The 22676-nt window shown below is 44.2% G+C and overlaps 1 protein-coding gene across 1 annotated transcript in view; it reads left to right on the top strand.

The window, feature by feature from the left end:
• Positions 1-21125, top strand: part of ehd4 (EH-domain containing 4) — a 29122-nt gene extending 7997 nt beyond the window's left edge. Inside the window, exons 3-8 of the mRNA XM_056393300.1 lie at positions 101-198; positions 10542-10708; positions 10789-10922; positions 11831-11942; positions 15253-15417; positions 16857-21125. Coding sequence (XP_056249275.1) covers positions 101-198; positions 10542-10708; positions 10789-10922; positions 11831-11942; positions 15253-15417; positions 16857-17414 — 1234 coding nt within the window. The 3' untranslated portion in view covers positions 17415-21125. The remainder of the gene's footprint in view (positions 1-100; positions 199-10541; positions 10709-10788; positions 10923-11830; positions 11943-15252; positions 15418-16856) is intronic.
• The last annotated feature ends 1551 nt before the right edge of the window (positions 21126-22676 follow it).

Genomic DNA, 22676 nt, shown 5'->3' with positions numbered 1-22676 from the left:
ACTAAAACACAAGACACAGTTCAGTATTATGACGACTTACATACTCTGCTGTGTGTGTGTGTGTGTGTGTGTGTGTGTGTGTGTGTGTGTGTGTTTTCAGGTTTATCTGCTCTCAGATGCCGAACCAGGTTCTTCAGAGCATCAGCATCATCGACACGCCCGGTATCCTGTCGGGGGAGAAGCAGCGGATCAGCAGAGGTACGACCTTTATACTCGATATACACCTGGTTTTAAACTGACTGTAATTACCACGTACGAATCAGCTGTCGATGTTCTCCGCAAAGGAAACACAAAGTCACACTCTGACTGGTTGTTGCTTTGAGAAACAAAATGTCTTTTAATGTAATTTAACAAACAAACTTAATTCTAATGCTAAAAATAAAGAAAACAGATATTGTGTTCTGGAGACTCGAGATGTCACGTTCACAAGGCCAAAACCGTGGTTTGTGAGATCCCCGTGACCTTGACCTTTGACCTCCAAAATCTAATCAGTTAATCCTCGAGTCCTGGTGAATGTTTGCGTTAAACTGGAAGAAGTTTGGTCGAGGCGTTACTGAGATATCGTGTCCACGAGAGTGAGACGGACGGACGGACAACCTGAAAACATAATGGCTGCCGCTCTGACTGTTGCCGGGCAGGTTAGTGTTTCCTGCCACCGTGTGTTTCACACGTCCTTCCTCACAGGATGAAAACAAGTTCCTATAAAGCAAATGACTCCAGACCTGGTTTAAGGTTTGGTGATGGATGAGCAGTGATTGTAGTTATAGTTATGGTTATAGTTATAGTTATAGTTATAGTTATAGTTATGGTTATGGTTATGGTTATGGTTATAGTTATGGTTATGGTTATGGTTATGGTTATAGTTATAGTTATGGTTATGGTTATGGTTATGGTTATAGTTATGGTTATGGTTATGGTTATGGTTATAGTTATAGTTATGGTTATGGTTATGGTTATGGTTATAGTTATAGTTATGGTTATGGTTATGGTTATAGTTATGGTTATGGTTATAGTTATAGTTATGGTTATGGTTATGGTTATGGTTATAGTTATGGTTATGGTTATGGTTATAGTTATAGTTATGGTTATGGTTATGGTTATGGTTATATAGTTATAGTTATGGTTATAGTTATGGTTATAGTTATGGTTATAGTTATAGTTATGGTTATGGTTATGGTTATAGTTATGGTTATGGTTATAGTTATGGTTATGGTTATGGTTATAGTTATAGTTATGGTTATGGTTATGGTTATATAGTTATGGTTATGGTTATAGTTATAGTTATGGTTATGGTTATAGTTATGGTTATAGTTATGGATATAGTTGTGGTTATAGTTATAGTTATAGTTATGGTTATAGTTATGGTTATGGTTATGGTTATAGTTATAGTTATAGTTATAGTTATAGTTATGGTTATAGTTATGGTTATAGTTATGGTTATGGTTATAGTTATAGTTATGGTTATGGTTATGGTTATGGTTATAGTTATGGTTATGGTTATGGTTATAGTTATGGTTACAGTAAGTCTCCAGGACATGAATGTGTGTGGAGGTAATGTCCTCTGAAGTGATGGAAACATGTCGGCCCTTTGTGTTGTTGCGTAATAGTCCTTGAAATTCTTTCACTTCCTCATATTGTATGAACTCCGGGAGCAGGAGGCCTCGGCGTTCAGGCGTCACTCAGCTTTTAACTCAAGTGTAAGTACACACTGAACTTACAGGAAGCAGAGGTCAGAGGTCACAGCGTCCTAACAGCACAGGGAGCACGCTCAGGTTATGTTATGATGCTGGTGTTTGTCTGAAGGTGTGACGAACATCTCAACAACTGTTCGACCGTTCATGTTCCCCAGAGGACGGATCCTCCGGACTTTAACGGTCCTCTGACTTTCCCTCCGGCGCCTAATCTGTCTGAGTCTGAGAGACATGTTTGCTGTCGGCGCCGAGTCAAATATTCAACACAACCTGCAGATTTTCATTTACATCTTCCGTCATTATTCATGGTCTTCAGAGGATAATGCATCTTGATTTTTGTGACCACCACGATGACAGCATTGCTACTTCCCTCCCCAAAAAGAAGTCTAAATGACTGGACGGATATTCTCGAGATGTCACGATGTCCCCAGAGGATGAACCCTTCAGATTTGAATGACCTGTATGTCGTCTAGTGCCACCTTCACTTTACGTCATCATCACTCCTGGAGAGACTCCGTTGATCAGATCTAGCAGAGTGTTAGAAACAGTAAAATATTATTGGGAAATTTTTCGTTTTCACTTCTTGTTTTTCGACTCTGTCTGTTTCCTCTGATGAACATTTCACCACTTTTCATCAGCTGCAGCTGCTGATCTGAAACCTCAAGAGTTTATGAATGCAGATCTGAAACCAGAGAAACTGACGGACAGGAACCAGCTGTCAGAACCTTTCTTTAAATCTGAATCACCAGCGTTACACCTGACTGTGCAGCTGCTTCTATTAGTTATATATCAAGAAAAAAAACAACGTCGTCTTTAGTTTTAGCTTTAATAAAGTTTTTATAGGCACTGGTAAAAGACATAAGGGATTAATGAGTTTGTTTCTGTTCGGAGTTATCAGTGTGAAAAACAGAACTTATTTCTCAGTCATTTCCAGTTTTATTTCTCAGGAAAAGTGAATCACAGCTGCTGAAGTTGCTGCGTTGCAAAATGTTCAGATTCAAAATATCTTTTAATATTGACTGAAAGAATTTTAGTAGTTTTGTCTCGGTGTAGTTTAACGATACGACTTTATAATCATAGCACTGATGTAATATCAAATATCGCAATATTTCCACCCCTTTTTTTAATTTATTTTTTATTTTATTTTGTCAGTCGTGTTCATTGTACTTTGGCATGTGACGAATAAAACTTTGATCTGCTGCTTTAGTAGTTAAACTGTAGAAGATGTGAACTGGATTTACTCTCACTGATAACAGTCGTCTTCTCCTGCAGTTTCATTACAAAAAAACATCTAAAAACATTGTAACTTTCAAGAAAAGCTGCAGAGAAATCAGGTGTTTTAGTCGCAACAATCCCAAATAAAGCCTGTGAAATCCTGGAGGGACTGATAAGAGAAGCTGCATCGTAAAAGTGCAGGTTTCCCTCATTGTAGTTTGGCCTGATTCTGAATCATTCCTACAGTTTGGACTCTTTGCAGAGGGTTTGATACGACAGCATTGAGATGTTGGGTGGATACAGCACTCGCACTCAAATAGCTCTGACCATACTCTCAGCGTTGTAATGCTGTTGGGAAAAACTCCTGTTAGTGCTCATAAAAGCCTCATGAAGGAGTCCCTCAAAGATCCTTCTGAGGTCCCCACGTGGTCTCAGGCTCAGGAGCCCATAAAAATTCCTCAGAGTTATGGACGTTGTTGAAGAGAAGCTGTTACAAATTTGGCGAATGAAAGTCAGCGGAGAGTAGAGGAAGAGATCTGTGAGCGTGACAGCAGCTGCTTCTTCAAATACTTCTTCAAATACTTCTTCAAATACTTCTTGTGGAGGAACCACAACATTCGGGGGGGGGGGGGGGGGGGGGGTTGTTGAGGCAAGATGCCATTTCTTCCCAAAACTTTACCACCTTAACATCCACAAATTATTTTTTTCTTAACAAAAGTGTAAAACAAACAACTAACTTTTACATTAATGAGTCACAAAAATCATTATACAGCAGATTTCAGGTAAAAACACTCAGAGAAACCAAATCCTGCAAGGTTTGGATGGTGGGTCCAGGTGGGCGGGGCTTGGTGACTGCTTTGTTGTGACATCACAAAGTTCCAGAAGTCCTGACGGCTGGTTTTAAGGCTCAGTTTCTGAATACAGGCTGTGTGCATTTCTCTGTGGACTGAGGCTTTGATACTTTCACAGTATTAATATAGAAGCTAGAGCTGATCTATAATCACACTACACATGGACACACACCTTTACACTGGAGGAGCTTTAAGATATGTTTATTTTCAATTATAAAGTATGTTAGGGCTGCAACTAACAATTTTTTAATTATGGATTGTTTTATTTACAAACTGATTTATGGCCTTGTTTATAAAATGCCAGAAAAAAGAAGAAAAAGTCCATTAAAAATAATAAAAATCCCAGATGACGTTTAGTCGGATCATAAATCCAAAGATACTCAGATATTCAAAAAGAGGGTCAGAGTCTGTTCTGCTCCTCTGGTTGAAGAAACCTTTCACCGTGACGGGATCAAACTCTTCACTCTGTCTCTGTTGCTGTTGTATTGAGTCGGCCAGGATGACGGCTGCAGTTCAGTTAAAGGACCTCAGCTGGACGGGTGGAGGGAGAGAGGGGTGGAGGGAGAGAGGGATGGAGGGATGGGAGGGATTAGAGGGAGGGACGGAGGGCCACAGGAAGCGGCGGCGGGGCGTTCCCTCCATCTGGAAACATTTAGAGCTGCTCAGCTGAGGCTTGAATTCCTCCTGAAGACGTTCAACAGGCCAAGTGTGACTCAAAACACACACACACACACACACACACACACACACACACACACACACACACACACACACACACACACACAGAGGCCGGCTGACGTCAGCAGCATCACTGACAGATCGAGGGTTCAGTTTCTGCAGCTTCTGCTCTGAAACATACATTTCTGTTTTTTAACACGTGAGACGAGCTGATCGGCACCGATGAACAGTGCAGGTGTGTTGGGTACGACCACAGGTGTGTGACCTTTGTGAACCCTGACCTCATCGTGTTTCATCACACAGCGAATCTCCAATTAAACTTTAATCTGCAGTTAATGAGTCAAGATGAACTCGGAGACGAACGGACGGAAACAGTTTCAGTCAATAATGAAGAGAGACGTGATAAAAACACATGGTCAAAGTTGTCACATCGACATTTAAGGTTTATCGATTGATTTCCAAATGTCAATCATGCATCAGTAAAAGAAGCGACGACCTCAACGATACAAATTCATACACTCATGAGGTTATTTTAAAGATCAGCTGTACGTGTGATTAAGACAGAGCAGAGGAGAGAAATGCACCTCTGGCGTGAACAGCTGTGTCCTCTATCCCTCGGTGACTGCTTCGTTGTGACATCACAAAGTTCCAGAAGTCCTGACGGCTGGTTTTAAGGCTCAGTTTCTGAATACAGGCTGTGTGCATTTCTCTGTGGACTGAGGCTTTGATACTTTCACAGTATTAATATAGAAGCTAGAGCTGATCTATAATCACACTACACATGGACACAGACCTTTACACTGGAGGAGCTTTAAATCCTGGTGGAAGCATTAGAATATAAAAATACAAACGTTGTTGAACGGAGGATAAATGAACCCTCATGCTGTGTTTTTGTAAATCTGGTGTTCGACCTGTTTCTGTGTTTTATGGAAACATCACAGTTGTACGTTTGGCTGCAGATCGTCTGCAGGGTGGAGCCGCCGTCTGCTCAGAAGCGCTCAGACTGATCTGCTGCCAGTCCGCCATCGTCAGAGGGCGGAGCCTCACGGCGGCCTCAGAGTGAGGACGGAAACATGATGTGTCTTTTAATTATAGTTTGATGAAGTTGAGAACAAACTGAGGAAAATAACAGATGTTGTTTGAATGTCTTTGTTCCTTCTTTTAAGCGGCATGTAGAAAACCCTGTGAAGAAGCTGAGACTGAGGTTCTGGTTAAACGTCTGTATTTCAGTGAGTCACTGTTGGACTTGAGCCTTACTTAAATTCTTCAGTCTGACCATCGGCTCGTCTTACTGGGCTTTCAGCCAGTCATCCCTCCCTTCTCTCCCTGGCTCTGTCCTCCCTGTCTCTACCCACTCCAGTCCACTCCAGTCCACTTCTGGTTTCACTGGGCTGCTGCTCCATCACCATCAGTCCTGATCCAGTGAATGAACTCAGTCACCCCCGCTGCTCCGCCGCCGCTCCGCTGGCGTCAGGACGGCTTTCATTAAAGGAATAGAGAGACATCATCAGAGGTGTTGAACTTGGGCCGGAGCCAGGCTAGCTCCCCCCCCCCCGCTTTCAGTCTTGATGCTAAGCTATGCTAACCATGCCCTGACTCCAGCTCTGTACTGAACACACAGACACGAGACTGATGTCCGTCTGAAACACAGGTTGTGAATAAAGATGGACGTCGCCTCTGTGACGGTTTTGAATGTCAGCATCGTTAGCACAGCCAGGTGTTTGGGCACCTTGCTCAAAGGCTAACCTAAAACTAATTCATTTTCTGGCTAATTAGCTAGGTAACGAGCTAAGCTAACATACCATACAGGTACGGTGAGGGCAGACACTGATACCTTCTACGTTCAGTGTCTTGAATTGGCTGAGGTGACGCCGAGCAGCTAGCTAACTGTGATGGCACCCACCTGTCCCTCAAAGAGGCCACGCCCTCAATCCTCCATAACTGTAGTTCTTAATAAAATGTAAACAGGTGAGTTATATAAACAGGTGTCATGAAGGAGGAAATTATCTCTAGAGACCAAAACAGTTTCTGTACCAGGCTGTAAACATGTTTATTTCTGCTGTAAAGACATTTTAACATGGGAGTCTATGGGGACTGACTCACTGTTGGAGCCAGACTCTAGTGGTCGTTAGAGGAACTGCAGCTTCTGGTTCTTCACTGTTAAATGTTGAAACGTTCCTTTAAATGCACCAAAACATTGTTCTCAAGCAAAGAGGCGGTTCAGGTAGAAGCTGTAGTGAAGTGTGACGGCTGTGGATCAGCTGTGGATCAACTGTGGATCAGCTGAGCTCAGCAAAGTCCAAAATACTGTGAAGCAGAGTCGTGAAGTTGGTGGTTGGTCATGTGACCGCTTTCCAACACAGAACCGTCGCCCTCCATTCTCTCTCTCTCTCTCTCTCTCTCTCTTCCTCTGGTGAACTATGAACACTTTTTTTCCCAGATGTAATTTCAGCAGGTTACAGCACAGGAAGTAGTATTGTTAGTGTGGAGGCATTTCCCTCCGAACAGGAAGTGGAACATGTCAAGTAACAGAAGCAGCAGCTACAGTCAGAGGACAGACCTCTAATGTAACTCTGCAGGTGTGTCCTCTGTCTGTCTCTCAGGTGTGTCCTCTGTCTGTCTCTCAGGTGTGTCCTCTGTCTGTCTCTCAGGTGTGTCCTCTGTCTGTGTCTCAGGTGTGTCTTCTGTCTGTCTCTCAGGTGTGTCCTCTGTCTGTCTCTCAGGTGTGTCCTCTGTCTGTCTCTCAGGTGTGTCCTCTGTCTGTCTCTCAGGTGTGTCTTCTGTCTGTGTCTCAGGTGTGTCTTCTGTCTGTCTCTCAGGCGTTCAGCTGTAATGAGTGTCGTAGGTGAAGGAAATTTCCTGGCTGCTGACTGTATTTACTGCACACACACACACACACACACAAACACAAACACACACATACACACACACACAACACACACACACACACACACACACACACACACACACACACACACAGTGTCGTGTCTCCTGGGACGAACACCTGAACCTGCAGCTGTAACCTGAAGCTGTGAGGACTCTTCCTCTTCTCACCATCAGACATCGTCTCGCTTCATTTATTCATTAACAGACGATTCCAGGATGGAAAACCTCCGACTGATCCGGTTCTCCAGCGATCAGTCGATCAACTGATGATCAATCTGTTCTGATAATCGATCGCTGTCTCAGTCATTTATAAAGTGAAAAGCTGAAACCTTTGTCAGTTCCTCAGGCGTCTCGGTGTGTCACAGTGAACTGAAGAGTTTTGGTTTCCGGCTGTCGATCGGACAAAACAACATTAAAGACGTTTAGAGATTGATTGTGAACTTAATTGGCAGATTTATTGATAATTAGCTTATTGATATTCTTAAAAGCGACAATGAGTTCTTCATTTAAAAAGTTTCTCACAGGAGAACAGATCAATAATCATAATGTAATCATATGTATATGGATCTGTGTGGGCTGCTGCTGTTAGCCTGTTAGCCACATTAGCTCCCACAGTTTATATTTACAGCTCCACCTGTTCCCCTCCCCCTCCGGCTCTTGACCAGGTGTGTTTCAGTCTGACTGCACTGAGTCACTGTGGTGTGACCATCATAAGACCTTGATGACATGATACACCTAACTCCACCCCCACCCCACCCCCCCACACACACACACACACACTTGTGTGTGTGTGTGTGTATGTGTGTGTTGTGTCCACAAACAGTCAGAGGTGTGTTGCCTTGCAGTCATGTTTAGAGTGTGGACAGCAGCGTCTCGCATGTTAAAATGCTGAGCTTGAAATGTAACTGCTCCTCAATCACACACACACACACACACACACACACACACACACACACACACACACACACAGATTCGTAGACATCTGGTTTTGTTTGATGCTGGGGAATCACATTGAGGCTGTAATGGTGACTGGAGCCTGTGGGGGCGCTCGCAGCAACATCACATGATCAGCACATTTAGAAGCACAGACTTCAGTGAACGCCTGGATGGTGACATGCTGAGTGTGTGTGTGTGTGGGTGTGGGTGTGTGTGTGTGTGTGTGTGTGTGAAGTGTAAACTAGATTTTAAAGGTGACCTCACTGCGTCTAGAGCTGAGTCAGAGGCGGAGACTTTCTGCTGTTGTTGACTGTGGACTGAGACTTGACGTGTCTCAGCGTGGACGAACAGAGCGGCGGCCTCGACGTCTCTCTCACTGCGACATGACATCATCTCTGTCGTCCCTCCGGTGGCGTCTGTTCATGCGGGAAGGAGGATTTCTGCCTCCAGTGTTTATTACACTCAACAGACACGTGCTCTGGTCCCTGAACGCACCGTCCACTGTTTCCATAGGGACTGATTGTTTGGTTTAATGTGGCGTATGTGTGAGTGTTGAAGTTCAGTCTTCACCAGGGAAACAGTGACAGCCTTAACTCAAGGTCCACTTACTAGCTTTTTTCCAGGGCTTTCATCCATATCTCACAGTCTTTTTTCATCAAACTCAAAACTCAAAATAACTTTACTTATCTGTTAGGACCTTCATGTTTGTAGATAAAGATGGGCATACGCTCACCCACCTGTCACTCAAAGAGGCCACGCCCTCAATCCTCAGGTCGTATAAGTGAGTTATATAAACAGGAAATTATCTCTAGAGACCAAAACAGTTTTTGTACCAGGCTGTAAACATGTTTATTTCTGCTGTAAAGTTGGACATTTTAACATGGGAGTCTATGGGGACTGACTCACTGTTGGAGCCAGACTCTAGTGGCCGTTAGAGGAACTGCAGCTGCTGGTTCTTCATATTGATGCTTGATGTTTCAGCCTCGGTGGCTGCTGATTGGTCAGCACATAGTCGGTGTTAAACAGTTTAAAAGAGGCTCGTGAGTCTGAGCTGGATTCTAAAGGTGGTTTTTAAACATTTATAAATTTTCTATGTAAAAGCTTAATGCATCAGATAATCGTAGTGGAGTGCAGGTAAGAATACAGTCTGCTCAAACTGCCTGTAACAGCATGTTCAACAATGTGCTGACCTGAGGTGAATCCTGTGGGAAACTGTGTCACTGCAGCAGCACAAAGAGGAAACAGTGAAGAAGAGTAGAAAAGAGAAATCTGAGTCGTGTGTGTTTCTTCTGTTGGAGGAATTTTTAAAAGCTTTTGTCTCTGTTTAGTTTCCAGTTGAGGAACCGAGTGTCGCCCAATGTCAGAGGGACCACACCCAGACTGCCACACACACACACACACACACACACACACACACACACACACACACACACACACACACACACACACACTTAAAGACATAGTTGACATGCCCTCTGTGCTTTCTGTTGTGGTTTTGTTGAAGGTGATTTTTCACACGTGTTTCTCTCTGGATGTTTTAAAAGCTTCACATTCCAGCTCCACAGCTCCCAGAGAGAGACGGCACTAATCCCAGTTACTAATCCCAGTAAAGCTCCTTTACTTTGAGAGTTTTGGGGTTTAGAGGGGGGGAGGGGGGGAGAGGGGGGGGGGTGATCCGGTGTGTGTTGACAGGTCGGGGGCTTCTTCTTAAAATATAATGAAAGAAACTTCTCCAACTTTTAGATAAATTCACATTTTGTAAAATATTTTTCTGGTAACTTGTTCAGAGTGAGAGAGAAAAAGGTTTTCACACTGTTGACATTTAATGAAACCCACAGACGTCTTGATGCTGACTGGAACCTGATTACAAGAGTTCGTGTAATTACTGGTTTAATCCGTCACTGGTTGAATATTATCTGATGAAGCTTCTAAACTTTTTTCTCTGTTTTATCGTTATAAACTGAACAAAACATCTGAGGACAAAATTCACATTTCACTGAATCATTGATAATGAAAATAATGAAATGATGTGCAGCCACAGTTGATTTATGGATCCTCGTTTAGCTGCCGCCCGTCGATTGATGAAGAATGATCTCAACAATTATGGAATATCAGATTTCTGTCAGTGGACTGGTTGATTGATCGACCTTATGATCTGGAACCTGAAGCTTCATCAGCAGCTAAATGTTCCTCCTGGAGACGTTTGTGAAATTGTTTAATTAGTTTGAGATGGAAACGAGCCGGGCTCTAAATGAACCGTGTCCGTCTCCGTGTCCGTCCTCAGGTTATGACTTTGCGGAGGTGCTGCGTTGGTTCGGCGAGCGCGTGGACCGGATCATCCTGCTGTTTGACGCTCACAAGCTGGACATTTCTGACGAGTTCTCCGAGGCGATCAAAGCCTTCAAAGGACAAGACGACAAGATCCGAGTCGTCCTCAACAAGGCCGACCAGGTACGAGCAGGTTTCACCGTGGCTGGAAAATGCAGCTCACCTGTATCAGTGACTAACTTCCTCCTCACCTGTGCTCTCAGGTGGACACCCAGCAGCTGATGAGGGTGTACGGCGCCCTCATGTGGTCACTGGGAAAGGTGATCAACACTCCGGAGGTGGTGAGAGTTTATCTGGGCTCCTTCTGGGCCAAGCCGCTGCAGAACACGGAGAACAGGTCAGAGAGCAGATCAGTCATCCATTCATCCATTCATCCATTCATTTATTCATTCATTCATTCCTTTAACATTCCTTCATTTATTTAAAAATTCATTCATTCATCCATTCATCCATTCATTCATTCATTTAACATTCATCCATTCATTCATTCATTTAACATTCATTCATTCATTTAAACATTCATTCATTCATTTATTCATTCATTCCTTTAACATTCATTCATTTATTCATTCATTCCTTTAACATTCATTCATTTATTTAAAAATTCATTCATTCATTCATCCATTCATTTATTCATTCATTTAAACATTAATTTATTTAAAAATTTATTTATTTATTTATTCATTCATTCATTCATTCATTTATTCATTTAACATTCATTCATTCATTTAAAAATTAATTCTTTCATTTATTTAAACATTCATTCATTCATTCATTTAAACATTCATTCATTCATTTATTCATTCATTCCTTTAACATTCATTCATTTAAAAATTCATTCTTTCATTTATTTAAACATTCATTCATTCATTTATTTAAATATTCATTCATTCATTTATTTAAAAATTCATTCATTCATTCATTGAAACATTCATTCATTCATTTATTCATTCATTCCTTTAACATTCATTCATTTATTTAAACATTCATTCATTCATTCATTCATTCATCCATTCATTTATTCATGCATTTAAACATTAATTTATTAAAAAAAATCATTTATTTATTTATTCATTCATTCATTCATTTATTCATTCTCTCATTCATTCATTTAAAAGATCATTCATTCCTTCATTTCTTCTTGGTATATTCAAACATTTACTGCTAAATTCATGTGTCCACTCCTTTACCCTTTAGCACTTTGTATTCATTCATCCATTCATCCCCCCCCCCCCCCCCCGTCAGGCGTCTGTTTGAGGCGGAGTCTCAGGACCTGTTCAGGGACATCCAGAGTCTTCCGAGGAACGCCGCTCTGCGTAAACTCAACGACCTCATAAAGAGAGCTCGCCTGGCCAAGGTGAGACAGGAAATGACATGTTGTGTTTGGCGTTAACACCGACACCTTCAGGGATCGTGGAATTCTGGGAATATCTGAGGAATGTTTGGTCGTGTCGGGGAATGCGATCAGTCTCGGGGGGGGGGGGGGGGTCAGTGAACGTTACACGGTGTTTTTAAAGGGGCCAAAGCAGAATAATCAACTGCACAACGTCTCCCATGTAAAACGCTTCAGACAAACGTCAGTTTAATCACTGTGTGAAGGTAAAAGTTGGTGACGGTAAGAGTTAGAAGTCCAGCACAGAATATAACCAGGAATAAAGAATAAAACATAAACAACAGGAAGACAGACTCGGTTAGAATCCCAGTTCAGCCAACTTCAGCATCTCTAAAAAGTTGGACTACATCTGGAGCTTTCAGATGTTCTAGCTTTCGTTTCTGTTCCAGACCTTTATCCTCTGATCCCACCACGGAGAACATTAGCTGTTGTTGCTGAGTCTTATTTTGAAGAGGAAAATGCAGGAATCGAAACACGTCCCTGTTTTTCTTGTTGAGAAACAGAAAGCAGAAGTGAGAGTAGATTTAAAGATGGACTCTCGTGACCTTTGGTCAGGTTGACTCTCCCTCGCTCAGAGGAGGAAACTTCCTGCGAGGCCTCGAGCAGTAAATCAGGAGTCGGTTTGAAACCTGACGTCCCGTGTCGGTGTTTGAAGTTCGGAGGGTGGAGGTGAATGATTGTGCTGTTTTGGTTCTTGAAGAAAACGGCTTCCTGCAGGAAAACCTTTGTTCCTTCATGTTTCTGTTCACACCAGCGTCAGGAGTGATGGTTGTTTTCAGCTCCGAAACTCGTCTCACCTCACTTCCCCTCTCTCCACCTTATCCTCCCTCTTCATCGCCCACGTTACCTCACTTCGCTTCCTTCGCTTGTTTTACATATCACCTCTTTTTCCTTCACTTTCTCTACCTCCTCTAAGAGTCTTTTATTTCAGGGCTGAAGTCATAATGTCCCTCTTCCTCCTCGAGGCCAAACATGTCAAAGGATTGTTGTTGTTAATCTTCTGAAGAATCGCAGGCACGATGTGACGAGTCAGAACGCTTCGCTTCACGGTTGCTTTCTGAACGGACTGTCGGAGCGACCGGGGTTCGGTGACTCGTGACCGGGTCGACCTTCCTTTCCTCAGGACGGTGGCCTGATGGAGCCGCTTCTTATTTAGTGACGTTGAGTTCGATCACGCTGTCGACACTCGAAAACACCTACATTACCTGAACGTCACTGCGTCACACTCAAAACATGCAACAATAAAACCAAATCTTTTCCTCTAAAACTACATTTTCATTCAGGTAATGTTTTACTAGTTAACTCGATTAACTCGGTAACTAGTTTTTTTTCTTGTAAAATGATGATTTTATTCTGAAAACTCTGCAGCATTTTTTTTCACAGATCACACTTGAACTTTCAGGGCGATTTAATAATAGTAAAAGTTCCCGCCTTTCTTCTAACACAGTTTATGTGAGAGTGTGTGTGTGTGTGTGTGAGTGTGTGTGTGTGTGTGTGAGTGTGTGTGTGTGTGTGTGAGTGTGTGTGTGTGTGTGTGAGTGTGTGTGTGTGTGTGTGAGTGTGTGTGTGTGTGTGTGTGTGTGTGGTGTGTGTGTGTGTGAGTGTGTGAGTGTGAGTGTGTGTGTGTGTGTGTGTGTGTGAGTGTGTGTGTGAGTGTGAGAGTGTGAGTGTGTGTGTGTGAGTGTGTGTGTGTGTGTGTGTGTGTGTGTGTGTGCGTGCGAGCAGTCTGATGTTTGGTTGGTGTGTTGTTGTTGTTGTTTCCCGCTCTTCGTCTCTCGGTCGTCGTGGAAACCATTAAAGCTCCTGGACTCAGTAACTGTGTGTATCCAGTGAACGCAGCACGCCAGTCACAGCTGTGCGGATAAGAACAGAGCGACTCCGTTTTCTAGTGGAAACCTTGATGATGTGTTCAAGTGCTGGAAGGGAAGTGCGGCATCCAGGTCGTTCAGCTCAGCTGCCGGACGGTGATGCGTTCGGGGAGCTGGGGTGGAGGTGGTTATTTCAGGCGTCCGGATTTCCTACTGTTCCTTAATATGACATGACTCCAGTGTCGTTCTGCTCCTTTCTCCACTGTTCACCGACCCCTTCAGGGACAGCCTCCTGGTGGGAAGTTTGAGCTCTAGTGTTTGTCGGGATGGGAACTGATGAGATTTTATCGATTACTCATCACGCCACTCCTTGATTGATTCCCTTGATGAATCAATTTTGTATGAGGACAGAATATCAGTAATGAATAAATCATTAACATCAGCTGAAGGTGATAAAAAGGATATTGACCCTCGGTGACGTGCGAGCTGCTCAGCTGTGAGACACATGACATTCCTGGAGTTTAAACCCTCGCTGTGTAGACAGATGTTTCAGGATGTTTCCACTCTACAACAACAACAACCGACCCCGCCGCCATCTTTCTCTCTCCGTGACTCCGTCTTCAAGTTTCCTGCAGCGCTGATGACACAACACCTGAGTACATGTTCATGTGCGACACTTTTGATAAATGGCAAAGATACTCAGAAATTCAATGACCTCACTCCCTCCTTTCCTTCCTTCCTTCCACCTCCCATAATGCCACAGTGGGTCGGTATGAAGGATTGCAGGGTCTCAGCACTTCTGCATTCCTTCCCCCCCCCCTCCTCCCCCTCCTCCCCCCTAGTTTCCCCTCTGACCCGGCGCCGCTCAGTCTCCTGTTTTCAGATGATATCTCATAATGTCTTATAGTTTTTATATCTGCTCTTCGCTCTGCAGCAGCTAATGATTTTCTGATTGTGTGGAAATGAATGGAAGTCAATGGCTGCAGAGAGAGAACAGCAACATGTGTGAGAGACGCTCCCGGAGATCCTCCCGCTGACCTTTCACCTCTGGCCTCATGAGGCGTTCGTCTTACCTGTCCTCTCTCTCTCTCTCTCTCTCTCTCTCTCTGTCTCTCGCCCTCAGTCTGGACTCGGGTTTTCCTGCCTCAGCTCTGTGATTGAGGAAACTGTTGTATAAACAGTTTTGTTGTTGAACGAAGCTCAGCCAAGGTCTCACTGCAGGGTGTGTGTGTGTGTGTGTGTGTGTGTGTGTGTGTGTGTGTGTGTGTGTGTGTGTGTGTGTGTGTTCTGTCTGTTTCTTCGAGGAACTGTCAAGTTCCTGTCTCACTGTTTATTAATTATTATTTTAAAATATCAATTCATTCAGAAAATGTCGGACTGTTCCTTTAATCATCGACCAATGAAATAAAGTGAAGCGTTGATGCAGGTGAGTCTGTAACCTCCGGCCTCCGCTGTCGTCCCCGCAGGTGCACGCCTACATCATCAGTCACCTGAAGAAGGAGATGCCGTCTCTGTTTGGGCGGGAGAAGAAGAAGGAGGAGCTGATCATGAGGCTGCCGGAGATCTACACCATCCTGCAGAGAGAGCACCACATCAGCCCCGGAGACTTCCCCAACGTCGCCAAGATGCAGGTACAGAGCCGCACCAGAGCCGCACCAGAGCCGCACCAGAGCCGCATCAGAGCCGCATCAGAGCCGCATCAGAGCCGCATCAGAGCCGCATCAGAGCCGCAGGGTCGGGCTCAAAAGAAACATCATGACTTTCAGTGTTTAGATCTTATTTTACAAATGTTCTCCAGTGTGAGTTTGATTAAAAACACTGTAGAACTTCCCTCACAGGCGTCATATTGAAGCTTTCTGCGGTGTGGCAGTGATCCAGTGATAGTTGTCGGTGCATCCATGTGTGCACTGCAAACAGGAAGTGATGAGAGAGAATTCAGCTGCTTTTAATGGTGCCAGTGTGAAAAGTCACATGGTTGAACACACTTGTGATTCGTTGATGCAGCTCAGGGGGGAGTTAGGATAAAAACACGGTAGAACTGTTGTCACGTGAAAACGGGTGACGGGTGACGGGTGGCGGTGACGGGTGGCGGTGACGGTGACGGTGACATCACGTGTCGAGCACAAACAGCCTGAGAACAGTGTGTGACCTGGAGACGAACAAATCCAGAGGTTTACTGATGAAAACACACAGTCTGCAGCTGCAAAGTCAGGCCTGCAGAGAGATGCTGCACTGCAGGTGTGTGTGTGTGTGTGTGTGTGTGTGTGTGTGTGTGATTGTACACATCGCACCAGGGAATTGAAAAATCCAAAACATCCACTCTCGCCAACAATTTGATAAATACAAGTGTCGCTGGGGAACACACACTCTCTCTCACACACACACACACACACAAACACACACACACACTCTCTCTCTCACACACACACACACACACTCAGACATACACACACACACACACACACACACACACAAACACACACACACTCTCTCTCTCACACACACACACTCTCACACACACAACACACACACACACACACACACTGACACGTGTTGTGTAGTGTGTGGATCCTCCTCACAGTCTCACACTGTGTCCACCTGCCGCTCAGGGTCACGCTCTCGTCCAGCTGCAGTTTCTCTCTGGAAACCTCAAAGTTTGACTCTGAGGTCGGTGCGATCATGTGACCTCATCCTGCTGCGCCCGGCGGCGAGCGGAGAAACCCGCGGGACGCTTTCTGCTTCTCAATCCTCTTATCAACAGGTTGTGAAGCTCAACAGGTCGGGGGTGGGGGTGGGGGTGGGGGTGGGGGTGAGGTGGCGGGGGGGTTATCGCCCCCTGTCAGTGTTAGTAGGAACTGCAGGTCCAGCTCATTAACAGTAAGTAACCCCAGTACTTTTGCTGTGGGGGGGTTGTGTGCAGCTGCTTCCTGTTTGTGTTTCACAATAAATGCACCTTAGTGTGAAGGAAGTGGTTGAACTTTACTGTGAAATGAGATTCATTCTTAATGTGCAAGATGAAGCTTGAGGTCAGCGGAGTCCGGACTGACTGTGTCTCTGTCTCCCCCTGCAGGACATGCTGCAGCACTACGACTTCAGCAAGTTCCCGTCTCTGAAGATGAAGCTGATCGAGTCGGTGGATAAGATGCTGGCCACAAAGATCGCCGTCCTGATGGCGATGATCCGGGAGGAGGAGTCCAAGCAGCCGCCGGCCATGGTGTCGGGCGGCGCCTTCGAGGGGTCTCAGGACGGGCCCTTCGGTCAGGGCTACGGCGAGGGCATCAGCGCCGGGGCCGACGCCGAGGACTGGATCGTGAGCCGCGACAAGCACCGCTACGACGAGATCTTCTACACGCTGATGCCCATCAACGGCAAGATCACCGGCGTCAACGCCAAGAAGGAGATGATGAACTCGCGGCTGCCCAACACCGTGCTGGGGAAGATCTGGAAGCTGGCCGACTGCGACCGGGACGGCATGCTGGACGACGAGGAGTTCGCCCTCGCGCAGCACCTCATCAAGGTCAAACTGGAGGGCTACGAGCTGCCCACCGACCTGCCCGACCACCTGGTGCCCCCCTCCCACCGCAAGAACCCCACCGCGGACGCCCTGTACAACCACACCGAGGACTAGAGCGCCAGCGGGGCGCCAGCGAGCCGCCAAAGAGACTGAGTGAGCTGAGAGGAGGACGGAAGAAATCACCACAGATCAACATTTCTGCCGCTGACGTTCAGACTGACAGAGGAACCAATCAGCACGCTGACAGAAGGTCAAAGGTCAAAGTTTAGGTGTCTTATACTAAAGAACTCGTCGCCAAGGTGATCTCCAACATCGCTTTTTACCTGTTTAAATAACCGGCCAGCAAAGTAACCAACTAACTAAGAGACTGAGGCTAAATATTCTGCTTTTATTTTGGTAAGAGTTTTTATGTTGTGTAATTCAGCTGATTTCAAAGCACCAAAGAAGAAAAGTGACAAACTTCCTGCGTAACGTAACGTCGCCTCATGTTTTACTAACTCTGGTTTAGTTCGCTTTTATTGTGAAAGGAGACAGTGTTTCCTCATATTTAACCCTTTAAACCTTTTTTTCCCGCCTTCATATTTGAAAGTATCTAAATGACATCACCTGCAGTATATTAGCGTAAGTTGCTTGTAGCGTCACTGATGCGAATCAAACAGATTAAATTTTAATGGAGTCTATCAGCCGCAGAGGTAAACACACGGATCAGCTTTCACACCGAACGCTCGCCACAGCGTTCAGAGTTTGGAGCTTCTCTGCTCCAACCGTCCGTCCAGAAAGACCCACAATGACCCAGAATGACCCACAATGACCCACAATGACCCACAATGACCCTGAATGACCCACAATGACCCACAATGACCCACAATGACCCACAATGACCCACAATGACCCACAATGACCCACAATGACCCAGAATGACCCAGAATGACCCTGAATGACCCACAATGACCCACAATGACCCACAATGACCCAGAATGACCCAGAATGACCCTGAATGACCCACAATGACCCACAATGACCCACAATGACCCTGAATGACCCAGAATGACCCAGAATGACCCTGAATGACCCTGAATGACCCACAATGACCCTGAATGACCCAAAATGACCCACAATGACCCTGAATGACCCAAAATGACCCACAATGACCCTGAATGACCCACAATGACCCACAATGACCCACAATGACCCACAATGACCCACAATGACCCACAATGACCCTGAATGACCCACAATGACCCTGAATGACCCAGAATGACCCACAATGACCCACAATGACCCAGAATGACCCACAATGACCCACAATGACCCACAATGACCCTGAATGACTATGACATTCCTCTTACTCTCTAAAATGGCAAAATTAACGATGTCCATATAAACACAAAGAGACTTTATATTGAAAATGTTTTATTTTCACAACAGAGACAGAAAAGAAATGATCATATCATCAGAAATATGATTTTTGCATATTTTTTTTACTCGTAAACAGAAAATATTTTAGGATTTTAACTTAATAAATGACTCACACGATGAGTTCCTGTAGGTGGACTGATTGTTTGAGCTCTTGAGTTTAGTATTTCAGAATAAAACTCATCATAATTAGCCTGAATCGCTACAGTCACGATGAGCTTTCCTGAAACTGTAAAAATGTGACAGATGTCAGTTTATTTTTATTTATAGTGTAAAACATTTTCACAAACGATGACCAAAGAGTTTCACAGAGAGCTGATTATGTGATTATGAGAGAACAGAGTCCTCGTCTTCACTATAAAACAGATCCTCAAAATATTTTATCATTAAGAATTATATTTAAACAATAGAATAACACGTGTAGATGATGTAACAGGTTCGGGGGGTCATGACCTCTGCAGGAACACAAACACCGTCTTCACTTTAAAAAGCTGTTACTCTCCTCCACGTGACGCACGAGCACAGATGTAGTCCCAGACCAGGACGCAGGGTTCAGGGCGTCCTCAGAGGGTCAAAGGTCGGAGCCCGTCCTGTTTGAACAGCAGACAGTCGTCCGCCGTTAACTCGTCCTCGGGGCAGTCGACAGTTTGTGTCCACTCATTTCAGTTTCCTCGCATTGTAAACATCAGCAGAGGAGAGGAGAGGAGAGCGGTGACCTCTGACCTCTGCTGACTGCACACCTTCCTCCCTGTACCGCCCTCTGAAAACAAGAGTGAAGCAGCAGCTTTTATGGGTCTGTGCCGTCGACTGGGGAAGAAACAGTTTCCACTGAAATGAGTCGATTCACGCAGCAAATAAAAGGCTGAATGTTCCTTTAACCAGGAAGTTAAATCAAAACAAAAAATATTTTCTATCCGTCTGCGTCTCTTTGTTTAAAGCTCCATAATTTCTTCTTCTTCTATGTTTTATTTGAAGTGTTGATCCATCAGAAGATATAAAAACCATCTCAGTGTAGTTTTACATCTCCTCTCTCAGGCTTCTCTCTGCAGCTCTAGTAACAACAGGTCAGTCAGCCAATCAGAAGAGAGGAGGCTCTGAGCCTCTCTTCTGATTGGCTGACTGTTTTCTGAGTGATCCAATAAAAATATAGCAGATTTCAGATAAAACACTCAGAGAAACCAAATCCTGCAAGGTTTGGATGGTGGGTCCAGGTGGGCGGGGCTTGGTGACTGCTTTGTTGTGACGTCACAAAGTTCCAGAAGTCCTGACGGCTGGTTTTAAGGCTCAGTTTCTGAATACAGGCTGTGTGCATTTCTCTGTGGACTGAGGCTTTGATACTTTCACAGTATTAATATAGAAGCTAGACCTGATCTATAATCACACTACACATGGACACACACCTTTACACTGGAGGAGAACGACAAAACTACAGAGTGAAAATACTTTTGGAAAAGAATGTGACAGGAAACATTTAAAAATAAATTAAAAATAAATACAACTGCATTTAATCAGAGGTTTAATGATGATTCTTCTGTTTCTAGATGATGATAAATGTCCGCTCCCCTCACATCATTACCATAAAGAGCCGTGCCACAGGATGTAGCTGGAACTATGTAAATACACACCAGCACTGTCCATTAGCTGCTGTAAATCTGTCAGCCGTAAATATTCAGCTGCTGCCCACAGCGCCACCTAGTGCTTTTAGCAGCTAACTGCATCTCGTCAAGAGCTTTGAACAAAGCCGACTCGTCCTTTAAACGCAGCTCAGACCTCCACAGCAGTGCCTGCTCCTCTCAAGCCTCCCCCAGATAAACAGACTTACTTTCAGGCTGAGTTTGGTGAACACGTTTTCTCCAGCGGTGCCTCCTCGCTCCTGCCTTACACCAAGCTTTCATCTGAAATCGTGCTACGTGTCAGGTCTGTGTGTTTCACAGTGTTTTTAAAAGCCTCTGTTCCTATGACGGGACGGAGGTTCGTCCTCGAGGATCCAGCAGCTCCTGGTCAGTGCCTTTAATACGCAACAAACAACAATCACAGTCAAAGAGTCGAGTTTGTTCTATTGACCAGAAACTTCTCTGATCAAACTGTCCTTGCATTTGATTTTTACCATAAGGGAACATCTGTACAGTCAGCAGTCCTCTCTGTCTCTCATTTAAACTCCTCAGTGAATAAAGTCAAACATTTCATTCTGATCACTTTCTCTGTAAAGACGCGTCACTCAGTCAAACTGTTCGTCCAATGACAAATCAGACCTGCATTTATCTGAATGTACAAGTTGTTATTTTTGTGAGTTTGGTGTATTTTGTATTCCTCGTTGTGTGTGGATGTGTTTCCTGATGATGCAGCTCCGCCTCTCGTCCTGTCCGCGGAGCTGGAGACTAATAAAGTTTATTCAGTACACACACTCCAGGTTGTGGTGGTTAAAGCTTCATTTACATTTTACTTCAGATTCACCTTTTACATGGAAAAACATTCAGAGCATGAAATGTGATCCATGCATACACGGCCAAATGTATGTGGACACCTGAACATTACAGTCATGTGATGGACCAGCTGTTGGGTGATGAGTCTGTAGCAGCTGCTGAAGGTGGAACTGATTTTACCTACTTTAAATTTTCCCAAGTCAATAAAGTTTTCTGTCCATCTGTAATAATTTAATTGTTGATTAGATTTTTTTAATAATTAATCTGAATCTGTTCTTACATATAAAGACGTATATCAAAATTAAAAAGCAAAACCAGATAAATTAATAAAGTCAATAAATAAATAATAAATAAAAATGACATTATTGTCCAGGAGAAATAAAATCACAGAAGTTTTAAAAAAGAAATGATGGTGCAGACCAGTTAAGATGAATTGTGACTTTCTGTTTGTATGTCAAAGGGCAAATTCACACAAATGACCCCCAGTTAACACCTACACAGGGACTATTTCTTCAGCAGAAAGTAGTTCCGGTTACAGCTGCCTCCAGGGTTCTCAGTGAGACAAACAGTGGTCGTTACATAACGTCCTGTTTCCCTGTAGAAGCTGCAGTCAGGTTGTGTTGGCAGGATGAGGGATGCACCAGTGTCATTAGTCTTAATTCAGAAAGGAAACACACACACACACACACACACACATATTCTCAACAGTTTCCTCCTTCCTACTGTTTCCTCTGCAGATTGATTTCCCTTCAGTGAATAATAAATCATAAAGACGTTTCACCGGCAGGAAGTGTTTGTCTGTTTGATTAAACCGTGTGTCTCTGCTCAGCGTGGTGCGTTCGTGTGCGTCCAGCGTCTGAGTGAGAAGCTCTGCAGTTTAAAGGGACGTCAGAGTGACAGGAGACGACTGACACGTGTTCTCAATCCTTCAGAGCCATTCAACAAATCCTCCGGTTTCCTGACCTGCCATATTGTGTGATAGTGAAGTTCTGTGGGATTGTTTTGAGAGAAACACCTCTGCATTGTAAACGCTTTAAAATGAGCTCAGCTGAAGAGTTCATCCACCAGAGGAACTGAACAGAGGAAGTTACCTGAACTCAGGTTTAAAGCTAAAGATATTTTCTTCTTCTTCTGTGTTTTATTTGAAGTGTTTATTTGAAGTGTGATGCATAAGAAGATATAAGAACCACCTCAGTGTAGTTTCACATCTCCTCACATGTTACAGACACAGCAGGTCTGATGACAGAGTCAGTGACTCATTCACTCATTCAACGAGCCGAGTGAACTTCAGCAGGTCATTCATTCATTCATTCATTCATTCATTCATCCATTCATTCATCCATTCATCCCAGGCTGTGGAACAGACTGTGGAGCTCAAGCAGTGTCCAAGCATGATCCAGTTTAAAAAGCGGTTCACACACATGGTTTTCACGAGGTACAGGGAGGAAGAAGGGCTTTAATACTCTGGTGTTTTCATAAATGATAAATGATTTATGTATTTGTTTATTTAATCTATTTATTTTCTACTTCTTTTTTT

Source organism: Seriola aureovittata, chromosome 13, assembly GCF_021018895.1.
Source record: "Seriola aureovittata isolate HTS-2021-v1 ecotype China chromosome 13, ASM2101889v1, whole genome shotgun sequence".
Lineage (NCBI taxonomy): Eukaryota > Metazoa > Chordata > Actinopteri > Carangiformes > Carangidae > Seriola > Seriola aureovittata.
This window is presented reverse-complemented; position numbering and strand designations above follow the sequence as displayed.